Source organism: Otolemur garnettii, unplaced genomic scaffold, assembly GCF_000181295.1.
Source record: "Otolemur garnettii isolate 467f Iridium unplaced genomic scaffold, OtoGar3 scaffold00004, whole genome shotgun sequence".
Classification (NCBI taxonomy): domain Eukaryota; kingdom Metazoa; phylum Chordata; class Mammalia; order Primates; family Galagidae; genus Otolemur; species Otolemur garnettii.
The window spans coordinates 6,236,043-6,259,423 of record NW_003852399.1 but is presented as its reverse complement, the minus strand read 5'-3'; the positions used below and the strand labels follow the sequence as shown (position 1 = coordinate 6,259,423).

Below are 23,381 nucleotides of genomic sequence, written 5' to 3'. Positions count from 1 at the left end.
TAAGGAATACTTCTTGCCATTTGAGTGCTGAACTTTTAGAGGAACAACTAGATCAGGTAGTTGAAGATAAAACAACAGCCTTATTGTTGATAAAGACAAGGGTGGAATAGGGCTTGGGTGTGTAGCAACAATGAACTTTCTTATTTTTACCCCAGAATTTGACCTACCTACCAATTCACAGGCATCTTTTGTAAACTCTGGGTCTCTCCCTGAAACAATAAAGTATTTTCTAATAAAATTACTAATGGCTAGTTTCTCTGTAAGGGAGGCTGACTTCAAAGGGTGCCAAGTCCCCCAACCATGCTGACCATCCTGAACAAAATGTGGTAGATGCTTATGTACACACATCACAGAGCAGGGGAGAGGTGAGTTAGGGATTGAGAGAGAGTGAAACATGCGATGGATGGACCATGAAGAAATACTGCTGGGATAGTGAGCACTGCCTTCATCAGGTCTGAGGAATCCACTCAACTTCATCAGTCTGTTTTCACGTGAGAAAGGAGGTACATCTAAAGCTTTCCAACAAACGAAAGCCCTCATTTTCACTTCTGTGGATGTTGAGTTTAACTATAACTTGAGATTACAGCATTCTGGTGACAAAGCCACTTCCTAGGCAAGGTTTCATTCAACCTTAAAACAACTCTGAGATCATAAGAATGTGTAGTACTCATTTTCCCGAAGAGCTAAATGACTTGCCCGGGATCAAACAGCTAGTAACAGAAGACCTAGGACTTACTATTCCTCAGGTCAAAATATTCAATAGGCTCCATTTTTCCCCCAAATATTTTATCACCAAACTGAAGAGAGGAGAATGACTCCTAAAAACTACTGTTTTTTTTTTTTTTTTTTTTTTTTTTGCAGTTTTTTGGCCAGGGCTGGGTTTGAACCTGCCACCTCCAGTATATGGGGCTGGTGCCCTACTCCGTTGAGCCACAGGAAACTACTAAAACTGCTCTCTTCACTACCACCTTCTATATGCTGAGCATCTGACCAGGCAGTAAAAACCTATGATCTCAATCCTTATAACCCTGTGAGAGGAGTATCATTGTTTCCACTCACAAATGGGGACACTTGGAGAGCTCAGAGAGTAAAATCTTAAGTGTAAATTCCCACCACGAAGAATTGATTGACCCAGAACTGTTTGACTCCAAATGACGTACTATTTGCATAGCTTTAGAAAAGCAAAAGACTTCAGTGGAGAAAGTGCTGTACCTGTTGGCTGCCGGGCTCAGCAGCAGCAACTTTTCCCCTCAGAGGCTGAAGGCACAAAAGAGACCATGGAAGATGGGGGAAATAGTTTAAATCTACCTATTTATTTTAATGAGTTTACCACTCTAGAATGAAGCCTTCAGAAGTACAAAAATACTGAAACTGATGATTTTTAACACCACATACATGTAGAAAGATGGATACCTATGATACGGTATTGTGATAAATACTAAGGACACACATTTTCAGAGCTCAGTGTTGGGGCAAACCAAAGTGAAACAGTGTGTTAATGGTGTATCGACAGGGAGCCATGGAGTTGGGAACAATTTAATTCACTAAACTGAATCAATATCTTGCCCTCCAAAATTGTTGTATTTCACTGTACATTTCCTGAATTGGAATGATTCAGTGTTTTTATTTTAAAAGGTTATTTTTACATTAAGTCTTATTGCAGAGTGAAGATTAACTAATACAAATAGTTTATTGACATTTAACAAGTGTAACAGTGCATTACAAGAACCTGACAGCCACACCATGAACTATGTGGGGTCGCACGTTCAGAATCCCAGAATTCTGGAGTTTACCAAGTACCCCCAAATTGCCAATCTCTCTGACACCCTGTGGACCTTCTGGTGATTCTCCTTCCTCATAATTTCATTCACTGTTGGACACCAAACATATAATGGTATAAATGGGTCCAGAAAACAATTGTTCTGAGTTGCATTTTTAATTTCTAAATTTTGCAGAGACAAAGAGAAAGGCTGGATCCTAAACTATTTATTAGCTGTGAGTGGGAAGAATATTACAGGAAGATATAATTATAAAACTTGAAAGTGGCCAGGATTCAGCCAGAGCATTCTTCCTCCTGTTTATACAATATGCCAAATATCAGATGGCATGCAAAGGGTAATGTTTAATAGCAGACAGACAAAACACTGGCTGCAATTTCTAGAGGAAAGACTAAACAGAGATGCTGTAAAGCATGCTTTTTCTCTTAAAATCTAAACTGTTCAGATATAGGACTTGCAACAAATGAGGAAAGTTTATTTTAAGACCATGCAGCATTATTCTTCTAAACTTTTTTCTTTTCTATACTGGGAAATATAAATGCTAAAAATGTACCAACTACCAACATGTTCATTCTGCAAATTTAAAAAACTCTAAATTATCCACCTCTCTATGCAACTCCCTAACACAATACTACCTAGAGTTCTAAAATTTGAAGAGGGAAAAAAAAAAAAAGTCAGGAATTTGGAATCAGAAGAGCTGTATTTAAGTAAGTGTCTAGCTACTTAAACTACCACTCTTCTTATTTATAAAATTGGGCATTGTATTGTCCTTACCTTATCTGGCTATAACAATGCTATTATTAAGATAATCTGATGGCTCACCAATATTTAAACTTGCTTTTGTCTGCTGTAGAGATGATGAATTTAAATGCATTGGAATATATCATTTCTACCCTACCTACACCATGGGGCATTTCCAACCTTGGGTTTCCTACCTTTGTACTTTTTATCTTTTTTACTTCTCTTATCATCCAAGAAAACTTCAATACTTGCTACATAATCTGCAAGCTCTGTGACAGTACCAAAGGAAATACAAAGGTGAATTAGATCTGATTCCTATCTCCCAAAGAGTCTGACAGAATAGAAGGAATACAGGTATGAAAAATGCCCAAGATAAGGCATATTCTGAAAGGGTAGGCACATTAGAATAGCGATGTCCAGTGAATAATGCCTCCCTGTGTCCACATTCCTTTGCAATATGACACTGCTGTTCCTCACATCAGTAAGGTGGAATCAATTTCTCAATCCCCTTGAATTTGAGCTGATTTTTAAACTTATTTTGACCAAGAGTCAAACACGGAAGAAGTGACAAGGTATATGTTCTGGAGCCCAGACATTATGAGACCTCATGCTTCTGCTTTTTCTCACTGGGAACCCACCTGCCACATAAAGATTTAGTTAAATACACAATATTGTTATCTATGTGTCTGATGTTGTACACTAGGTCTCCAAGATTTATTCACCTTGCATAAGTGACTGTGTATCCTTTGATGAACACTTCTCCAATAGATATCCCTTCTCCCTAGCCCCTGATGGTCACCGTTCAAGTCTCTGCTTCTGTTAAGTTTGATGATTTTCGCTTCCTATGTGAGATCATGAAGTTATTGGTTCTTCCATGATGGGCTTACTTCACTTAGCACAATGAATTCCGCATTCAACCATGGTGCAGCAAACAGCAGGGTTTTCATCTTTTTTAAGGCTAATAATATTCCATTGTATGCCTATAGCACATTTTCTTTCTTTCTTTTTTTTTTTTTGGCAGTTTTTGGCCCGGGGCTGGGTTTGACCCCACCACCTCCAGTATATGGGGCTGGCACCCTACTCCTTTGAGCCACAGGCCCCGTCCTATAGCACATTTTCTTTATCCATTCGCATGGACATTTAGGTTGTTTGCATGTCTTTGCTACTGTGAATAATGCTTCAGTGATCATGGGAGTGAAGATCTCTTTGAGCTCCTGATTTCAATTCATTTGTGTATATATTCAGAAGCGTGTTTGCTGTATCATATGGCAGTTCTATTTTTAATGTTTTTAGGAACCACCATACTGTTTTCCATTAGTGGCTGTACAATTTACATCCCTAGCAACAGTGTACAAGAGTTCCCTAGAAGTGATAGCTAAGTTAAGGGCATTGCATATGGTGATGGTTTCGTAGGTATATAATTTAACTTCCAGCACATCAAGATGTATATATTAAATATGTACAGCTTTTTGTATGACAATCATACCTCAATAAAAATATTTGAATAAGCAAACGCAGCTGTGTTCCAAAAATAATTATAGATGTTGAAAAATATATATTCAATTAGACTAAAAAATGATGAGAGACCATGTAGTAAGTCAGGTCCCAGCCTTCAGACATCTATGCCAACTTGCAACTCCATGGCTCAGCGTTTTTCAACATTTTTTTATCTCACGGCACACTTGAACCTATATAGTTAACCTTCTGTGGCATACTTAAATTATGTTGGTTTAAAAAAAAAAAGAGTTAAAAATATATACTTACTATGCTTTGAACTTCTTTTGAAAATAATTTAGTTAATGATCTTTAAAAGCAGCACACCTAAGATCCTCTTGTGACACGCTGGCTGAAAATCACCATTATAGCTTCTCCCAACTCGCCAGCTGGCTGCAGACCAGCAGAGAAACTGCCCAGCCAATCCACAGAAGTGTGAGAAATAACGTTACTATTCTCAGCCACTAAGTTTGGGATAATGGATACTTGAGACATCTGATAATAAGAATAAAAAAATTATTTAGGAATAAAGAAAAGTTAGAACTTGTTTTCTGCTCAGAGGATGTGGAGTGACTGCAATAAAGAAAATTTTATACCAGCAATGGTTTTTAATGTTTTTCCTCCTTTCTTTAAGAATTTTTAAAAAAAGCTTTATTGCAAAAATTTAAAGTGTAAAATTTGGTAAGTCCTGGCACATTTAGCACCTGTGAAAAACCATCATACTCAACATAATGAATGAACCCCTAAAAGTTTCTGACCCCTTTGTAGTCCCTGCTTGAGCATTGAGACCAGCCTAAGCAAGAGTGAGACCCCATGTCTACTAAAAACAAAACAAAAATAAATTAGCAGGGTTTACTGTTATTTTTAAATAAGTATTTTGTCAGTCTTCATTTCCAAAATAGTAAATATTTATTTAACACCCATAGCCAAAACCTCTTTGGGGACCTCGAATCAGCATTTTTTTTTTTTTTTTGGTATAGACAGAGTCTCACTTTGTTGCCCTTGATAGAGTGCCATGGCATCACACAGCTCACAGCAACCTCCAACTCCTGGGCTTAGGCGATTCTCTTGCCTAGGCCTCCCGAGTAGCTGGGACTACAGGCGCCCGCCACAACGCCCGGCTATTTTCTGGTTGCAGTTCAGCCGGGCTGGGTTTGAACCCGCCATTCTCGGTACATGGGGCCGGTGCCCTACTCCCTGAGCCACAAGCGCCACCCTCAAATCAGTATTTTTTCAGAGTGTGAAAGGGTCTTGAAGTCAAAAAGTTTTAAAATATTTGATTTATAACACTGAAATAATTTGAGATATAATCACAAATCTGTTTTGTTTATGAAACACAGGGAGAACAGTAAAGTACCACTAATCCCAGAGATGGGCAAATAATTCCACTTAACAAAAAGAGAGGGGGATAGACGAAAATTATAGATCAATATATTTGATATTAATCCTTAGGGTAAGAAGTAAAAATAAATTATACAGAATGTAAAGTTGGTACCATTAGCTCCCCGCACAAGTTCACTAAGTCATGTCAAACCAAGGAATATTTGTTTCCTTGATAATCAGTAGAACAGGGAATGCATATACATATTATTTTCCATTCTTTGATTATCTGTTACAAAACAATGGCCTAGAGAACCGACAGTAGAAGATTAACCAATCTGCCTAAAGCAAAATGTGATATAAGCTCAGAAGTGATATAAAACATGATAGTGAGTTGACCCTTTAACATGGGTTTGAACTACATGGGCCCACTTAGACTCAGAATTTACTTTTTGATAATATATTGAAAAAAATTTGTTGAGATTTGCAATAATTTGAACTTACAAACTGTGCGGCCTAGAAATATTGAAAACAATTTTAAAAAGGTATGCTAAAAACGCATAAAATATACATATATACTAGTCTATTTTATCATTTACCACCACAGAACATACACGAATCTTTTCTGAAGTAAAAATTTATCAAAAATCATGCACATGCAGTCCACATATGGCACCGTTTGTAGCTGAAACAAAGATGTAGTGTTAAATCGGAAGTGCAGAAGATGACCTGCAGTACATGCTGTACTACTGCAGCAATTGCATAGTCACCTCCTACCGCTATTGCTGGGAGCTCAAGTGTTGCAAGTGTCTGTATCTGCTTAAAAAGTAGTGAGATGCTAATTATCTCCAGATGCGCAGTTGATCTGTCTCTCCAATAAATTGTGTAAACTGATCTCTCAAGGTTCTCACTTATTTTTCATTGTGCTTAGTGCAACACTGGAAATGTTGAATAAAATCGTGGGTGGGACCTATACAAAGTACTATTAAAGGATACTAGACGTGCTTCTAGGAAGGAGGAAAATGTCATACACTAAAAAGTTGAATTACTCGATACGTACTGAAGATTGGGCTCTGCAGCTACAGCTGCCTGCCCATTCAAGACAAATGAATCTACGGCCAGGGCTATTGTAAAAAAAAAAAAAAAAAGAAAATCCATGAAGCCACTGGCATAGATATACTAGCAGGCACAAAAACTTCGCACTTTTTGCGAAACACCTTTTTATCTCATACTGAATATGCACCTATTTTGTGGGGGCAGGATTACTATAAGAAAGGAATACCTACAGATTCTAATATGATTTAAGAAAAAATCATTTTACAACTTAAAGCAAAAGCAAGGTGAAAGATCTTAAGCTAAAGAACTTAATGCCAGCAAAGGATGGCTTGATAATTTTAGAAAGAGGTTTGCCTTTAAAAATGTCAAGATGTGGGCAGTGCCTGTGGCTCAAAGGAGTAAGGCACTGGCCCCATATGCCGGAGGTGGTGGGTTCAAACCCAGCCCTGGCCAAAAACTGGGGGAAAAAAAGAGAAAAAATGTCAAGATGATAGGAAAACATCTTCCAAGTTCTCAGTCAGTCTGAAGAAAATCGTTGAGGAAAAAGTATATCTACCTAAATAGGTTTTTTATGCAGAAGAAAGTGCCCTACTTGGAGGAAAAAAAGTACACAAAGAACTTTGATTACTAAGGAAGAGAACTGAGCACCAGTATTAAGGCAGGAAAGGACTGGCTAACTCTAGTGTCTCATGCAAACACAGTTAGGTTTATGATCAAGACTACCTTTATCTACAAAGCTGCTAAACTCTAAGCCTTCAAGGGAGAAAAAATAAGTCTTACTGGCAGTCTTTTGGTTGTGCAAGGTGGTCTGGATGAGAACACTTTTTCTGTACTAATTCCGTTAGTGTTTTACCTCTGAAGTCAGGAAGTACCTTGCCAGTAAAGCACTGCTTTTTAGCATTCTTTTGATATTGGACAATCTCCTTGGCCACCTACCCAGAACCCCTGAGTTTTAACACCGAAGGCATCAAAACGGTTGACTTGCCCCCACAACACGATGTCTCTAATTCAGCCTCTGTGTTAGAGGGTCACAAGCACCTCTCAGGCTCATTGTGGAAAGGACTGTCAATACTATGGGAAAAAACTCTTTATAGAACACTATAAAACCTGGATTACACCAATGAAAATGTCACTGGTTGTCATAGAAAAAGCTATGAAGGCCATCAAGTCCGAAACAGTAATCCTGCTGGAGGAAACTGTCCAGATGTTACGCACGAATTCATAGAATTTATGACAGAGCCAGTGAAGGAAATCATAAAAGAGATCACAGATGTGACAAAAAGAAGTGGGTGTCAAGGGTTTCAAGATACAGATTTTGAAGAATTTCAAGAGCTAAAAGACACCACTTCCAGAGAAGTTAACAGAAGACAACTTGATGGAGATGACTGCTTCCAAACCAGTACTGAAAGTCAACAAAGACACAGAAGCAGCAGGGCCAGAAAACACACGGACATTAGACAATCCGGCAGAGGGGTTCTAGGCATCCAAGATTGCTTCTGACTTCTTTTACAACATGAACCCTTCTGTGCTACAGGCATGGACACCGAAGCAAACAGTGGGAGGACTGGGACCATATAGAAACATCCTTGGACAATAAAAAAGCAAATGTCAAACAAATTATGACTTCTTTTTGTAAAGTTACACCAAGTGTACTTGCCTCTCCTGACTTCCCTTCTACCTCCTTCACCTCTTCTGCCTCCCAAGACATTAAGACCTACCCTTCCTCTTCCTCCTCAGCATATTTCACATGAAAACCACAAGGCTGAAGACCTTTATGATGACCCAGTTCCACTTAATCAATGTGGCTTTCAACTAGAAAGGGGTTGATGTTCTTAACTCCTGTGTTGTTCAAGGGTCAAATATAAATTCTTTGCTAATGTAGTATCCACAGGCTTTCTGATTTTCAGGATTGTTTCCCCATCCTTCTGGACTATTTCCTTCTATTGCTTTTAAATATGCAAAGAGTAAATATTAATCTTAACGTGTAGGTATTAATCTTTAGGCTTAATCTAGACATTAGTAACATGAAATAAACAAGAAAGCATTTTACAATGCTTTCCGAAGTGCGATATAATTTGTATGTCTGAGATTTTCTTATTACTGAGTTTCTAGGACACAGCATAACAGCTGCTCTTCCTAGATTTCTGTTATTGTTTATGCCCTTGCTTCTTTCAGGTCTTCCCTGACCATCCTCGCTCATGACCACTGGTACCTTCTATGCCCCTGACCTTGTTTCGTTTATCTCTATAAAATTATCTGACATAAAAAATACTTAAGTTCATTTTTGCTTTTCCCCTACAAATGCCCTCCACAGAATAAGCTTCATGAGAATAGGGACATTCTGCTTGTTCCCTCAATGCCTCAAACTGTTCCCAGCACATAGTATACTATCAAAACCATAAAGTTTGTTAAATAATCTCGAAATTAAGAGTACAATTCCCTTCCATTAGAGATATGAAAATGACCCCATAAATCTGGAGGTAAAAAGGAACCTAAGAAAACAGATGTTACCAAGTCCACGCAACTAACGTCCCTATTGTATAGTAGTTAAGAAAACAGGGTTTACACATGGACAAAGAGTTAGACTCCAGTCCACTTATTAGTGACCTAGAGGACAAACTAACCGCTCCATGCCTTAATTTACCCACTACAAAAAATAAGGATAATAATAGCATCAACTTAATGTTGCTGTTAAGATGATTAAATCAATACTGTGGGTAAAATACTACAGTATCCAGCAACAAGTATTTAATAAAAGGGGGCTAATACTATCATTATTATTATTACTATCATCATCATCATCTCACTCAGGCTCCACAACCTATTTTCTAGTATTTCCCAAATGAGTAACCAAAAAGAAAAAGGAAAATGAAAACCATAAAAACTAGATTCCCAAGGCACTACATTACAGCACAATAACAATGTCCATAAAGATGGTGCTTAGCCACCAAGAAAAGGATTGCATTATATTTAATATACTGTTTTAAGATGGCAAGAATTATTCTAAAATTAGGAAAATTCACTTCAAAATGGCTTCTACAAACTTTTGTGTAAAAGGTAAACTTCTATTACCTTCAAAATTTACTTTCTAGAGAAAAAGAATAAAGTAGATGAGGCTTTGTTTATAAACAGCTTGAATATCTCTGCTGTACACTTGAACATGTTGCATTTAACTTTAGTTCTTAAAGAAATAGCTAATACAAGAAACTTGCACACTCTTCAGTGTGACTTATGACATCACATCTCTCTCTCTAAAGCTTTCCTGTGAGATCACTTTTCTGTCATACTCCAATACTGTATCTCAAGTGTGCACTTCAGGGAGGTGATAAAAAGTTCCATTTACTGTCTTATGACATTGTTACTACCTTATAATAAATCTTCATTTGTTAATCTTATTTTCTTTAATAACAGAAAAGGCCCTCTGTAAGAAAATCAAATTTCAAAATGAAAAACACATTCCAAATTACTTAAAAGATATTTTTTGTTCAGTTCCTTTGTAAAAACATTGGTCACCATTTAACATACAGTGGCAACAAAATACACCCAATTTACATGCATCAACAAGTCAGTAAATCGTAATACATGGACAACACAAATTTCAAACAAACAGTACTAAAGTAGTTCATGTTGCATTTAACTTTAGTTCTTGTGCTCCTAATAAAGAAATAGCTAATACAAGAAACAAACAGTTCCAGTTTCAACCTGAAATAAAGTCCTTTGTGGCAAGTAATATAAAACAATGATCATATGAATTTTTTACCATAAAGGGAACTATTCTTCAGAAATCACTTTGTTCAAAGGTCTGTACTAGTGTAGAACAAAAAAAATGTTGAAAGAATCTATACCTTTGGTTAAGACAGATAGGTTTCATTTTTTGAAAATTAATTACCTTAATAATTCAAATTTTTATTGTGTCTATAAATTAAAATACTATAAGTACTAAATTAAAATAGAATATATTCCATATTTTGAAATCTTAAAAATAATTTTGCAGATGTTCAATTAAAATGACAATTCTCCAGGACTGGATTATTTTCAAAAGCCAAAAAAGAAAATTAGTAATCAAAAGCCCTTTCTAAACTCACAGGCAAGGTTTTGGATATGGGATTTAATTAATAAGAAGAAAAGTTAAGCACCACAAAAAAATACTTTTTGAGAAAAGAGAAAGGACTGTCATCAATATACAAACTAGGGACAAAGTGCTCACACATTTACCAAAACAAAACAAAAACAACATTCTAATTCTATCAATCTGAAATTTTTTTAAAAGATTATTTTGGTATCTATATGTAGTATTATATCGACAATTCAGTTTAAGAAATCAAGTTCTATAATTCTGATTTGATCCAACAAGAATGTTACATTACTTGTGTATAATAAGACTGTTACAGGGGCCAGGCACGGTGGCTCACGCCTGTAATCCCAGCACTTGGGAGGCTGAGGCAGGTGGATTGCCTAAGCTTTAGGTTTGAGACCAGCCTGAGCCAGAGGGAGACCTCATCTCTAAAAATAGCCGGGTGTTCTGGTGGGTGCCTGTAGTCCCAACTACTTGGGAGGCTGAGGCAAGAGAATTGCTTAAGCCCAGGAGTTTGAGGTTGCTGTGAGCTATGATGCTACAGCACTCTACTGAGGGTGACAAAGTGAGACTGTCGCAAAAACAAACCAAAAAAAGATTGTTATATATTTATTTTTACAGTGTGCAATGTATTTTCTTTTTTCCCCTCAAAATCTATGAGTAAAGGATAGCACTTAATCATTCTCAAGTGCAAAAGAGAGAATTTATAATAAACTACTTTATACACTTGTTTTCTTCTGCATGTATTTAGCAACATAAATAATTTCAAATAGCCAAAATATTATTTTAATTTTCATTTCAGTTTTTCTCCTTCAAGATGTGTTTTTATTACTCTGTTACGAGAGTAACTTTTTTAGCATGTGTAACAGGCCATAGGCTAAAAAATTTAAAGGGTTCAGAAAACTAAAATTTATAATCCATACATATATACTTAAGTTAGGTATAGAACACTAGAATAATTTCAACCTAGAATATGCTTTAAACATCCCTAAAGAAAACAAAAGATCACAAAAGGAAGAAAAGATTTCCTTTCATATAACTTTGACTAGACTGTGTAACAAAAAAGCAAAATATGAAATATTTTTCACTTCAAAAGAAATTATCAAGAAATAAAATTCACTAAAGAAGATATAAACAGATTAGGATCATGAACATGGAATATTCAGACTCATCACATTCAGATGTAAAATTGATACTTCAGAGGAAAAATAATCCTTCTTACACACTATAGTTTGTATTTTATTAATCTACATCACTTCAACTTCACCACTTATACCATAAACCTTCTTAACAGTTCCCATTTTCTGTTTCTCTTAAAAGAGAAAGTTTTAGCCTCTTAATTTCCAAGTGTCACATCAAATACCTTAGTTCACCCTAATTCCACAATACCCATTTAAAAGATACTAAAATAATCATCTTCTTCCCCTCAGGAGGCACAATCAACCATGTAAATATTTGAAATTAGAAAATTAAAGGTTAAAAAAAATCAACTGGAAATAAGTACACTTATTAGCATATATGGTTTTATGTAGTAAGGAGACAACATAATTGCTTTGATTAACCTCTGCCTCTTAAGACAGTAAAGTAAGGTCCGAAAATTAAAATGGGAAATGTATACTCAAAATACTTAAAATCTCCATCTGCATCCATTATGAATAGATGTGAGAGTTAAGAAGATAACCAAAATTATATGATTGTAAATGTTTACTGTGAAACAGTACAAAATTGATGTCTAAAAGAGAGTAAGAAAATCTTAAATATCTTCAGGAATTTGGAACAATCCCCAGGTTGAATTGTAATCATCAGGGAATAACAATAGCAAAAACAAAATTGCTTTCATGCATATACACATATTAGGTAACAAATAAGCAAACCCTAAGTCAGTACAGTACATGAATGACCAATACTTAAATAATATATTGATATATAAAGAGAAAGAAAAAATAAAATGTTGACTGCCACTGATGAAAAAGCATTTCAACAATTTACACAAAATGATACCAAACATTTGTTTAAAAAAGATGTCCCGAGAAGATCAAGCCACAATAAGTTAGTGTTTTCCATAATACATGCTGAGTTATTTGATCCCATATCTATACACTGTTACTGTCTTAATTCCTAAATGTTGAGACAGCATATTTTAATAACTGAGGTACATTAGTTTACATGTTTTTATAGGTATTCTAAGAGGATTAATTTTTCTTTTCCAGTTTTTCATCTTCTTCTCCTCCAAAGAAAATCAAAGGAAACATTCCTAGAATGCAGCCAATAGTCACCCCAACAGCTTTGCCCTAAGAACAGAAGAGAACATTTTTTAAAAGTTACTTTGTCTCTGAAAGAGGTATCCTTGTGTATCTGTGATAACAATTACTATATATTATAAAATTCAATTATGACTGCATTTCTTGTGATTATAGTAATTTAAATATAAAAGTATGCTATAAAAATATTATAAAACAAATAATATTTAAGATTCAAAGGTTCCTATTTGAGGTTCAAAATTATTGCAATAAAAATATCAAATAAATATCCAAACAAAATCTTTTTAAAAATTGTATATATTTTAATGTCAGGAGAGACAGGCAGGGAAAAAAATCTCACTACCTGCTCTCAATATATGTGGATTTGCTATCCTTTGTATATGCATGCATTCTTTTTCATGCTTTACATTCAATAATAAAAACTGTTATTTTCATTGTGCCTAAAACTCTTCCAGAATTTTAATAAGCAGAAATTTTCTTCATTCCAGACATTGATAAAGTTAATCCTAGAGTCTAATTTTGCCTATAACATGTTTATTCATTTGTATATGCATAGAGAAATTATATTCTATTTAATTTCTATTAGAATCTATTAGTCCTGACTTTCCCACATATGTGAAATGAACATTGCTAATTAGCCCCACTTCTACTTCCCACCTATGCTGTTCGAATGCCTATCAGAATAGTGCATGGCAACCAAGGCTTTCCTCCTCCCTCACTTTAGGAAGGTCAGTCAGCGAGTTCTGAGACAATTATCTTAATGAGATATTGGGGGGGAGGGGGAGATGTAATATTCTTTTCTGATCCAGGACCTAAAATGTTTTTCCACTGTAAAAACCATTATTTACATATTAGTATTACGTCTTAAGATACTCTAGACTCCATAGTTAAACACTGGGGCCAAAATGAAAGCTTGAGGCCATCTGTAATATTATTTTTAAAGAACATATCTTTCCAAGTTTCAAACAACCAAATTGCAAATGAGGTTTTCAAATATAGCTATGTCAACTGGAACCTACACGGACATTTATGTGTATACATATTCTACTAAGAATAAATTTCAGAGTTAAATTATATCATGAATATCTGGCTGATCACTAACTTCAAATACTTTAGGCTGTGTGTAATCAAAATGTTAAGTTACAGAGCAGAAGATGTTATCCTAACATAAAATAAGCAGAATCAACATTAAGAAATAGAATCACTGCTTCTATATGCTGGTGGGGGATTTATCAATACACACATAATAAATATATAAATACTAGTTTAGTAATTGAGGTGCTTTTATCATAGAAGAAGGGAAATGAATCTGTTTATGATACAGAAAGAAAAATTATCAATTACATGAAAAGACCCAGAAAAATAAATTCTCTTGATTTTAACTATAATGCTAACATTTTAAGACAAATTGATCGATGTTAGAATATATTCCCTAAAGCCACTTTGATTTACCTACAGGGATAGGATAGGGATACATAGGAACTAAAAGAAAAAGTCCAAAATTAACATTCTGCTTTTTAAAAAGACTTTTTATCTTTTATAAAGTAAAAATCGTAACAAACACATAGGTACTCATTTTGTTTCTACACATTCTTCCTACATTTCAGTTGAAAACTAACACTTTCCAGCAGTGCCTGTGGCTCAGTGGGTAGAGCACCGGCCATATACACTGAGGCTGGTGCGTTGGAACCCTGCCCGGGCCTGCTATAATCAATAATGACAACTACAACAAAAAAATAGCCAGGCGTTGTGGAGGGCGCCTGCTAGAATCAATAATGACAACTGCAACAAAAAAATAGCCAGACGTTGTGGAGGGCGCCTGCTAGAATCAATAATGACAACTGCAACAAAAAAATAGCCAGGCGTTTTGGAGGGCGCCTGCTAGAATCAATAATGACAACTGCAACAAAAAAATAGCCAGGCGTTGTGGAGGGCACCTCCCAAGCTACTTGGGAGGATTAGGCAAGAGAATGGCTTAAGCCCGAGAGTTTGAGGTTGCTGTGAGCTGTGATGCCACGTACTCTACTGAGGTCGACATAGTGAGATTCTGCCTCCAAAAAAAGAAAAGTAACACTTCCCTAGTATTTTAGTCATTCTTCTATTACTCTTACTTTATTACTCTTATTTCAAAGGGCAGTAATTATTGAACATTTCAAATTTTAAAAATGCCAAATATTCTCCTTTAAGACAAATAATTACTAACTACTATCACTAGCAATCAAAAGCAACACAAGAGTCTCAAAACTGTAAATAATATCTGAAACAAAAAACTTTAATATTGTTCAACGTAAGTGATTAAAATAAAATACAAAATACTATAGTATTTATAATATCAAAAATGCTATTTAGGAATTATCTTTAGTTTAAATGTTGTATTACACATTAAAGTGATGAGTGATGAATTTAATTCCATTTTACCTGTGTTCATATTTCTATACTCCGTGAAGATATTTTTCATTTCTATTTATTTCTAACAAAGAAATTGATTTTACTATCTTCACTAAAACAAAGATCGTCTAACTTAATTTAAAGAAGTTAATTTTATATCTTACTCTTCTTCCTCATCTCCTATTAATGTTTCAATTCATTGCTACCTGATTTTTCCTTTCCTGGAAGTCCACAGAAATTGCTCAGTGATGACCCCAATGAGCAACTATATACCAAATTTTAAAAAACAACTTCTGAGAAACTTTACTTGATTTCTTTATATCAACAGAAACTGGTCATCATCTACTGGTTCTTAAATCATTTTCCTTGCAAGGTTTCATAAGACCATGAGCTCTTAGGTATTCTCTAGGGTTTTTAATTCTACACATTCCCTCTGGACCAATAGCTCTTGAATTTTAGAATGGAATAGATTTAAAACACAAATTGTACGTCCCATCTCCAGCATTTCTGATTCTGCACATATGTAGCAGACAGATTTTTAAGGTATTTCCGATGACCCTTTCCTCCTGGTATTTGCGCCTTTGCATAACCTCTTCCCCTTAAAAGTGGGTAGGAAGGTCTAACCTGCTTCTACCAATAAGAAAGGTGATGAGTCTCTGTAATTCTATTATATTACCTAAAGACTCCATCTTGCCAGCAGACTCCTTCTCTTTTTCCTTTGCTGGCTCTGAAGAAGCATGTTGGTGTGTTGTAAGGGGGCCTAATGAGAAGGCCACATGGCAAGGAACTGGAGTTCTAGGTGGTCAGGGAGGCTTCTAGAGGATGATAAGCAGCCTCTGGCTAATGGCAAGCCAGAAGCTGGGTCCCTCACAGCCTCAAAGAAATTAATTTGCCAAAGACCTGAGTGAGCCTAAAAGCAAATCCATCACTAATTGAGCCTCCAGACAAGAACCAAATCCTAGCTAGACACAGATTGCAGCCCTCCAAAGGACCCACCTAAGCTATACCTGGTCTCCTGACCCAAATAAAATGATACATAATAAATTAGTGTTGTTTTAAGCTGCCAAGTAACTTTTTAAACAATAGTTAGGTCTAAGACAGTTTGCATTTCTATTAAGTTCCCAGATAACGTTTATCTTGCCTGTCCTAGCATTACATTTTGAGAATCACTGCCTTATACAGTCTTACTTTCTTCCATAGTTTTAACTATTACCTGCCTTTCCAGTTAGGGCTACAGTACCCTTCCTGTTTAATACTTCAATCTAACTCCATTCTGGCACTCCCAACCTTTTCCACCTCTGCTTTCTCTTTTTATTTCCATAACACTTAAGAACTTCTAATATAATATAATAAACACCTTTACTTATCAGATTTGTCGTCCCTCTGCTGCTGAAATATAAGATTCACCAGAAAAAACAATCTTTTTATTAGCCAACATATTCTACACTCTTAGATCTGTACTGGACATACAGTATATAAACGATAAATATTTTTTGAATAACAATACCCATCATCTCTAATTCAGACTTCTTTAGCTTTTTTTTTGAGACAAGGCCTCAAGGTATCCCCCTGGGTAGAGTGCCATGGCATCACAACTCACAGCAACCTCCATCTCCAGGGCTCAAGCGAGTCTCCCACCTCCACCTCCCAAGTAGCTGGGACCACAGGTGCCTGGCTATTGTTTTTGGTTGCAGCCATCATTGTTGTTTGGTGGGCCCAGGCTGGATTTGAACCCACCACCTTAGGTGTATGTGGCTGGTGCCTTAACCACTTGAGCCACAGGCGCCGAGCCCCTCTTTAACTCTTGATCTTTAATCTAAATGCCTACTAAGTGTCACTACTTGAATGTCCTACTAGCATCTCAAATTCAATGCGTCTAAAAGAGAATTCATTATCTTCACTTACAAACTTGTTCTCTTGACTTAATTAGCTGCATCATGATCTACCAAGTTTCCTTTCTATTTAAGACTCTTTCTAGGCTCAAGCTCCTTAGCATACATAGCACAGATAATGCCTTTCCTGTCTGACCCACGCTTACTTCTCCATTTGCTAGTTAGTATATTTGGAATTCCCTTATTCATCGAGTGAATGCCTCATCAGTAATTCAAAAATCAGATTAGATCCAAAGAAATCTCTACAGCAAAAGAAATTTCTTGGCTCGGCGCCTATAGCTCAACCGGCTAAGGCGCCAGCCACGTACACCTAAGGTGGCGGGTTCGAATCCCCAGCCCGGACCCGCCAAACAACAATGACGGCTGCAACCAAAAAATAGCCGGGCGTTGTGGCGGGCGCCTGTGGTCCCAGCTACTTGGGAGGCGGAGGCAGGAGACTCGCTTGAGCCCAGGAGTTGGAGGTTGCTGTGAGCTGTAATGCCACGGCACTCTGCCCAGGGGGACAGCTTGAGGCTCTGTCTCAAAAAAAAAAAAAAAAAAAAAAAAAAAAAAAAAAGAAATTTCTTCCCACAAAGTGTTAAATTCCTTTACTTGTATCATTGTTATATCCTGCATATAATTCTATTACTGTATGTATCTTACTGAGTTATAATTTGTTTACATGTCTGGTTTTCTACCTGAACAAATTCCTCAAGGATAACTATAATTGATTATTCATTTTATATCCCTCCATCTCTAGTACATAACAGATATTTAATAGTAAATGATTTGTGTAAAGATTTTTTAAAAATCAATATACCTACAAAAAATGAGTCAATAACACAAATTATTGTTCTGAAAAATGAAAAGGCCTAGACAATTTTTGTTAATGACTCCACTCAAATTAACTTTAGCTTCAACTTTCTAAAGGGCTTGAACTACACAATGTCTTACTCTGGCTACCAAACTTCATTATCACAAACCATATAAATTACTTACCAAATGTGTACTAACACGTGTTTGCCACATATCAACTTGCTTTGGTGTGAGATCAGGAATTGACAGGCCTAACCTGGAAGCCAACGCTTCGACATAACCTGCAAGTCTTTAAAAAAAACAGAGGACAGAATATGAGTTTTTTTTTCCAGAATATGAGTTTTTAAAAAGACATGCAAATGTCCTCAGATGGTGAAAAACTAATTATTACAAAGATAAACAAGATAATGTTACACCTGTACTTATTAGCATTCTAGAAATGATATAAACATTTTTAAACTTTTAATTTTTATTGTATATAAATATATCATGTTAAAATATTTTCATATTAATATATTTAATAGAAAGACAAATTGACTTAGAGCAATTATTCTCTATTATTACTATATTATTACTTTAAAAAGAATTAAAGGTGTATAAAACATTTTCACAAATGATTACAATTTCAGCACTCATTCCAAATTCAAAACAAAGCATTTTAACATATAATATAAACTAATAACTGTCATCAGAAAGCAAGAGTTTCCAAAACGCATCAGATTGATAAACTAAGAAAAGAATTTTCAGGCCAATCTCAAGTATTTTAACAATTCTAAGTTGCCCTCATTTCCTGGATGCGATCTTACTTTATGAACTGTTAAGAAAAAAAAATTGCCAATTAAACTAGCTATATACAATGCGTAACAACCATAAAATAGCTCCACTATCAGATATATTAAGCATCCATGAAGAACAGGTAAATAGGAATCCATAAAATGTGGTATTTGTTATTTAATGATCCCAAAAAAAGGAAGAGAAATAGTCCTTGAATATAATGACTCCCACCAAAATCTTCATCTTTAATCAAAAATAACTGTTTTATTTTGTAATCTAAAGCTAAATTGCTTTAAAATCTATTGGATCATTTGGTTCTACTACATATAACAAAAAGCTAAACAGTACTTATAATCTTATTAATTACCTTAATGTTTGAAACTGGGAAATAGAATTTTTAAGAACTGATAACATGGTAGATTTATGATAGGAAATCTAAGAATATAAAATGTCTACCATGGTTGTAAAGCATAGAATCTTTACTTTTAACAGTGGCTTTGGCCTCAAACTCCAGTGCCTAACTCTAATACAGAAGATTAGATCACTTGTAAAACTGTCTTGCCTATTGCATAAGGCTACGCCCAAATTTTCATCTCAAAACATACCACTAAACTAAGCCATAGTAGGAAGAAATGAAGTCAAAGAGCAAGAGAAAGCATGTTTATCATAATAATTAATGTCAACCTAGTCTAATTTATATTCTCAAGCCTTCTTCAAGCTCAGGAAGCAGCCCAGGCCATCTGCCACTTGGAAGAGAGAATGTAAAGAGAGAGAGAAATGGCTGGCCTTTTCTAAATAGACATCCATGTTATTTCTAAATAAACACCCCTTTGTTTCATCACTCCTGCCAATAACAAAAAGACAGCAAACCTATATATGCTGTGGCCTTTATTTCTTTTGAAATTTTGACTCTCTAGAAAACATGCTCAGTCAATATCCTCAAATCTGAGCTATATCCCTTATGTCTGCACTTCGTGGAAGGATGGTGAGGTAGAATAATGACAGAGGTTCTTGCTTTTAATCCTGTCTTACCCCTGGAGATGTCTACAAAATACATATAAATACTTCAGCAAATGCAAATTCCTTCTGCTTACATTATGGTAGTTTCACAATAAACTTTTGCATATAACAGAATCTCATATAAAAATTATTCACCACAAATGCCAGGGCCCCCTCACCAGAGACACTTAATTCTGTATGGCTGGGGTACAACCCAGATATCTATATTTGATATGCATCAAAGATGTAGTACTACTAATTTAGAAACAGTAAATTAAAAAATTTAGTTCTAGCACTCAAAGAAAAGTCAGTGTCCCTTTTTTATGTTTCTCGATTAAAGGAGAATGGAGAAAAGAGAATAAGTGGATAAATAAATGAACCTACCCAAGTCCAGCTAAATCTGACACGAGATTTCCCAAAGCAGCAGCTAAAAATTTGAAAAAGAGACAAATAGATTGTTACATATGTCACAAAAATCATTCCAATACATCATTATGTAGTCATTAAAGCATTGGTCTGGAACAGAGCTCACATTTTGCAAACTATAACAACTATATCCAAAGCAACTCATTGAATAACTCTGAATTTCAACATTTCAAAATAGAATTCAATTCTGAAACTAAAATATTCTTTCCCTATTAAGTAGTAGGGTTTTTCAGTTATGGCAGCCAATTTCCATTTTAGTTTCAATATTAAAACACCCACACAATATTTTATAGTTGCATCTTTGATATAATATTTAAGGAAATCTGGATATTTGGAAGTTTTTATGAGTAGAGACATATGCTCTCAAATTCAAGAAAATCAAGAAGAAGAAATATTTCTTTCATTAACCCATCTACCTCATGCTTTCTATACATAAACACACAAAAAAAACCATTCCCAATCTCACTTTGATGAAAACAGAGTGATAAATGGGGGAGAGAAAGATAAGGTTTTTAATCTCATATTTCCTTTCTTTGGATTTTTTTCCTACCCAACTAGGAAATTAACAGAGACAAATGGTAGAAAGGTTTGTGGGTAACATGGAATTACCAGAAAAACTTGTTTTAACATAGTCAATATAGCAGAGGATTGTTACTCATTAACTAACATAAAGTGCCTAAAATTCTCAGAAAAAAAAAGTGCTATATATAGTAACTAAGAATCAGAAGAATAAGATTAAAGAGAAAAAGCAATAGACATTTCAATGAGAAAACTCATTCAGATAATTGATCCTCCTCCAAAACTAATCTACTGAAATGTTTTATAAATATATAGACAATGGGATAATAACATTTACTACTATTAAATACCTGCCATAGTAGAAATCCCGAAAATAATTCCAATAGACAGCTCAATTTGGGTTCCCTAAAAAATGATTACAAAGAAATTAATCTTAAAAATTAAAGCCAAAGTGACTATAAAAGAATAGTCAAAAATTAATAAAAACAGATAGTTAAATCAGCATGTTGGTGCCACAGATATATGCACATATAATGTAGTAATTCACTTAATTATTAAATATACACATTCATACTGAAATAACATCAATAACATTTTATTTATTAAAATTAGGCTTTTATAAAAATGAAAATAGCAATATATATAAAAATACAATTCATCATTAAGAATCTAGAATTTCTCTTTTCCAACCACAGAGAAAGATAAAGTTCCCTGAACACAAAGATCAACTCACACAATTTTAAACCATGAATGACACATCTATATCACTGTTACATATTCTATCAAAAGATTAAAAAGACAGTCTAAACCAATTTCTAGGGAAACTGGGGGTTGGTAAATTATCCTTATAACACATAGTTCTTCAACCAGTAAGTAGTGAAACTGTATGATTCATTTATAAGCAACAACAACATTTAGTACAATAGACCTATAGGAAAAATGGGGTTCTACTGTATTCCCCTAAATTTACTTGTTGGGAGAATTTAACATTTCTACATCTATATCATGATTCCTCTGAAAAAAAGAGGGGCTCACAGTTTTGCTTCCATTTTAAAGAGAAGGAACTGAATAAATAACATTAAACTATTCTAATGTGTTATTACATAGAATAAAGAAGAAATCCTAGGATCTATTGCATTAATTCAGTTCTCATTCCTGAGCAGCACTGTCATAACAATACCTAATTCCGAGAGCTCTCTTGAATAATGATGCTCAAAAATCTATAAAAAAATCTTCAAATCTCAATGATATTTGTAGAAAAACAAGAATGTCCTATTATGCATAAATACTACATTATTCATCAATTATTTACAAAACTGAAAAGAAACTGGGTTAAGTTTTCCTCAATTTTCTTTTTCCTGCTTGTTCCATCTCTTTAATATATAATTGTTCTTGGATATGAGCCAAAGAGCCTGCTACACAAAAGTCTAAAAGTCTTTTGTTCTGATGCACAAAAGTTAAACATAAGGTTGGAAATGTATTCTAAGAAACAGATTTCAGAAGAAAAAAAAGAAAAAGAAAAGGAAAAATGAGGCACAGAGAAAAAGAATGAAGATGTGTGTCTCTATATGTGAATGCAAAAAATCGGGAGCACCACTATAGAAGAGAGGCACCTGAGAGCTGCAGTCTATAGAAAATAAACAACACCGTCTTTAACAGCATAGAATCACGGGCAATGACCCGAAAAGAATCTCCTGCAGCGTAAGTATTTAAAAGGTGCTTGATCATTTGGTTGAATTTAAGGTACTTCAATGTCCTTTTAACAGCATAAAAAGCCTCCCCTAAGGTCAAAAATGGTTTGAGGGCAACGGACTATCTTCTCCTTTACTGTGTTCCATAGTTACGTCAAATGGGCAAGGTAGAAATTATAAATAAATTTAACATTAGTTGTCTTGAAGTTATACCTGATTCATCACCTTATCGCAATTAATCTACTCTATAATTGTAATAAATTCTATCCTAATTACATTGTAAGTAATCCAAAACAACCACTAAAATATAAGTTATAAAAAGCAATCCAATAATATAAAAATATAATTAAAAAGTATAAAACCAAAGGCTTAGTATGAACAGCAGCCAACATAAAGGTCAAATCTACTATAAGCAGTTTCACAAGCATTTGTTTTTATGACTATAACTGACACAGCAGCCAGGAGAGTACAGCTAGCAGGAAGGGGTAAACACAAAGGTCTTATGGTATGAGAGGAAGAAGAATCAATTAGCTCCTTAACTTAATACCTTAAAACAGTCTTTCTTGACTGTCCCACAATATAAGGAGGCAATCAGTATTTTAAAAAAAATTAAAAGGTGAAAAGGTTCTTAAAATAATAGTCACTTATTTCTCTTTTCAAAGATTCTACAGTTATATTTTTTAAGTGGTTTAGTCTTAGCAATCTATTATAAATCCTTACTAGAAAATTTCACTATCTCGAATTAGTGTGCACTTATCACAGAAAAATATTTTTTCCACACTTGTTACTCTTAATCAAGTATTGAAGTCAGCAATTTGAACATTTATTTCAATGTTCTATAAATAAAAACTGGTGACAAGTCCTCAAAACTGGATTTTACTGTAAACAGAATAACAAGTATCATTAATAAAGAGTATTACTAACTCCTGAGATGGCATCAACTATCTCAGACCCAGAAAAATAGTGAGTTATAGTAATAATGAGGCACAGACCTGGGTGACATAAATAGCAGACAATACGACAAAAGTCTGACTCCAGAATACGTGTGTTTGGTTTGGTCTGGTCACTGCATTTAAGCACAGATAATGTTATTTTAGATGTTTATTTCAAAGAAATGGTAAGACCATACCGTGATGGTCTTTTTCAGGATCTAGGAAGCTATTCAGTTTCTC

General features: G+C 34.8%; 1 protein-coding gene across 1 annotated transcript in view; it reads right to left on the bottom strand.

Annotated features, from left to right (window-relative positions):
- Nucleotides 1-12,152: 12,152 nt before the first annotated feature.
- The window catches only part of TMEM65 (transmembrane protein 65), a 54,147-nt gene continuing 42,918 nt past the window's right edge, over nucleotides 12,153-23,381 (bottom strand). Inside the window, exons 4-7 of the mRNA XM_003782356.2 lie at nucleotides 20,869-20,923; nucleotides 19,958-20,000; nucleotides 17,984-18,089; nucleotides 12,153-12,755 (exon numbers count right to left, since the gene is read on the bottom strand). Coding sequence (XP_003782404.1) covers nucleotides 12,657-12,755; nucleotides 17,984-18,089; nucleotides 19,958-20,000; nucleotides 20,869-20,923 — 303 coding nt within the window. The 3' untranslated portion in view covers nucleotides 12,153-12,656. The remainder of the gene's footprint in view (nucleotides 12,756-17,983; nucleotides 18,090-19,957; nucleotides 20,001-20,868; nucleotides 20,924-23,381) is intronic.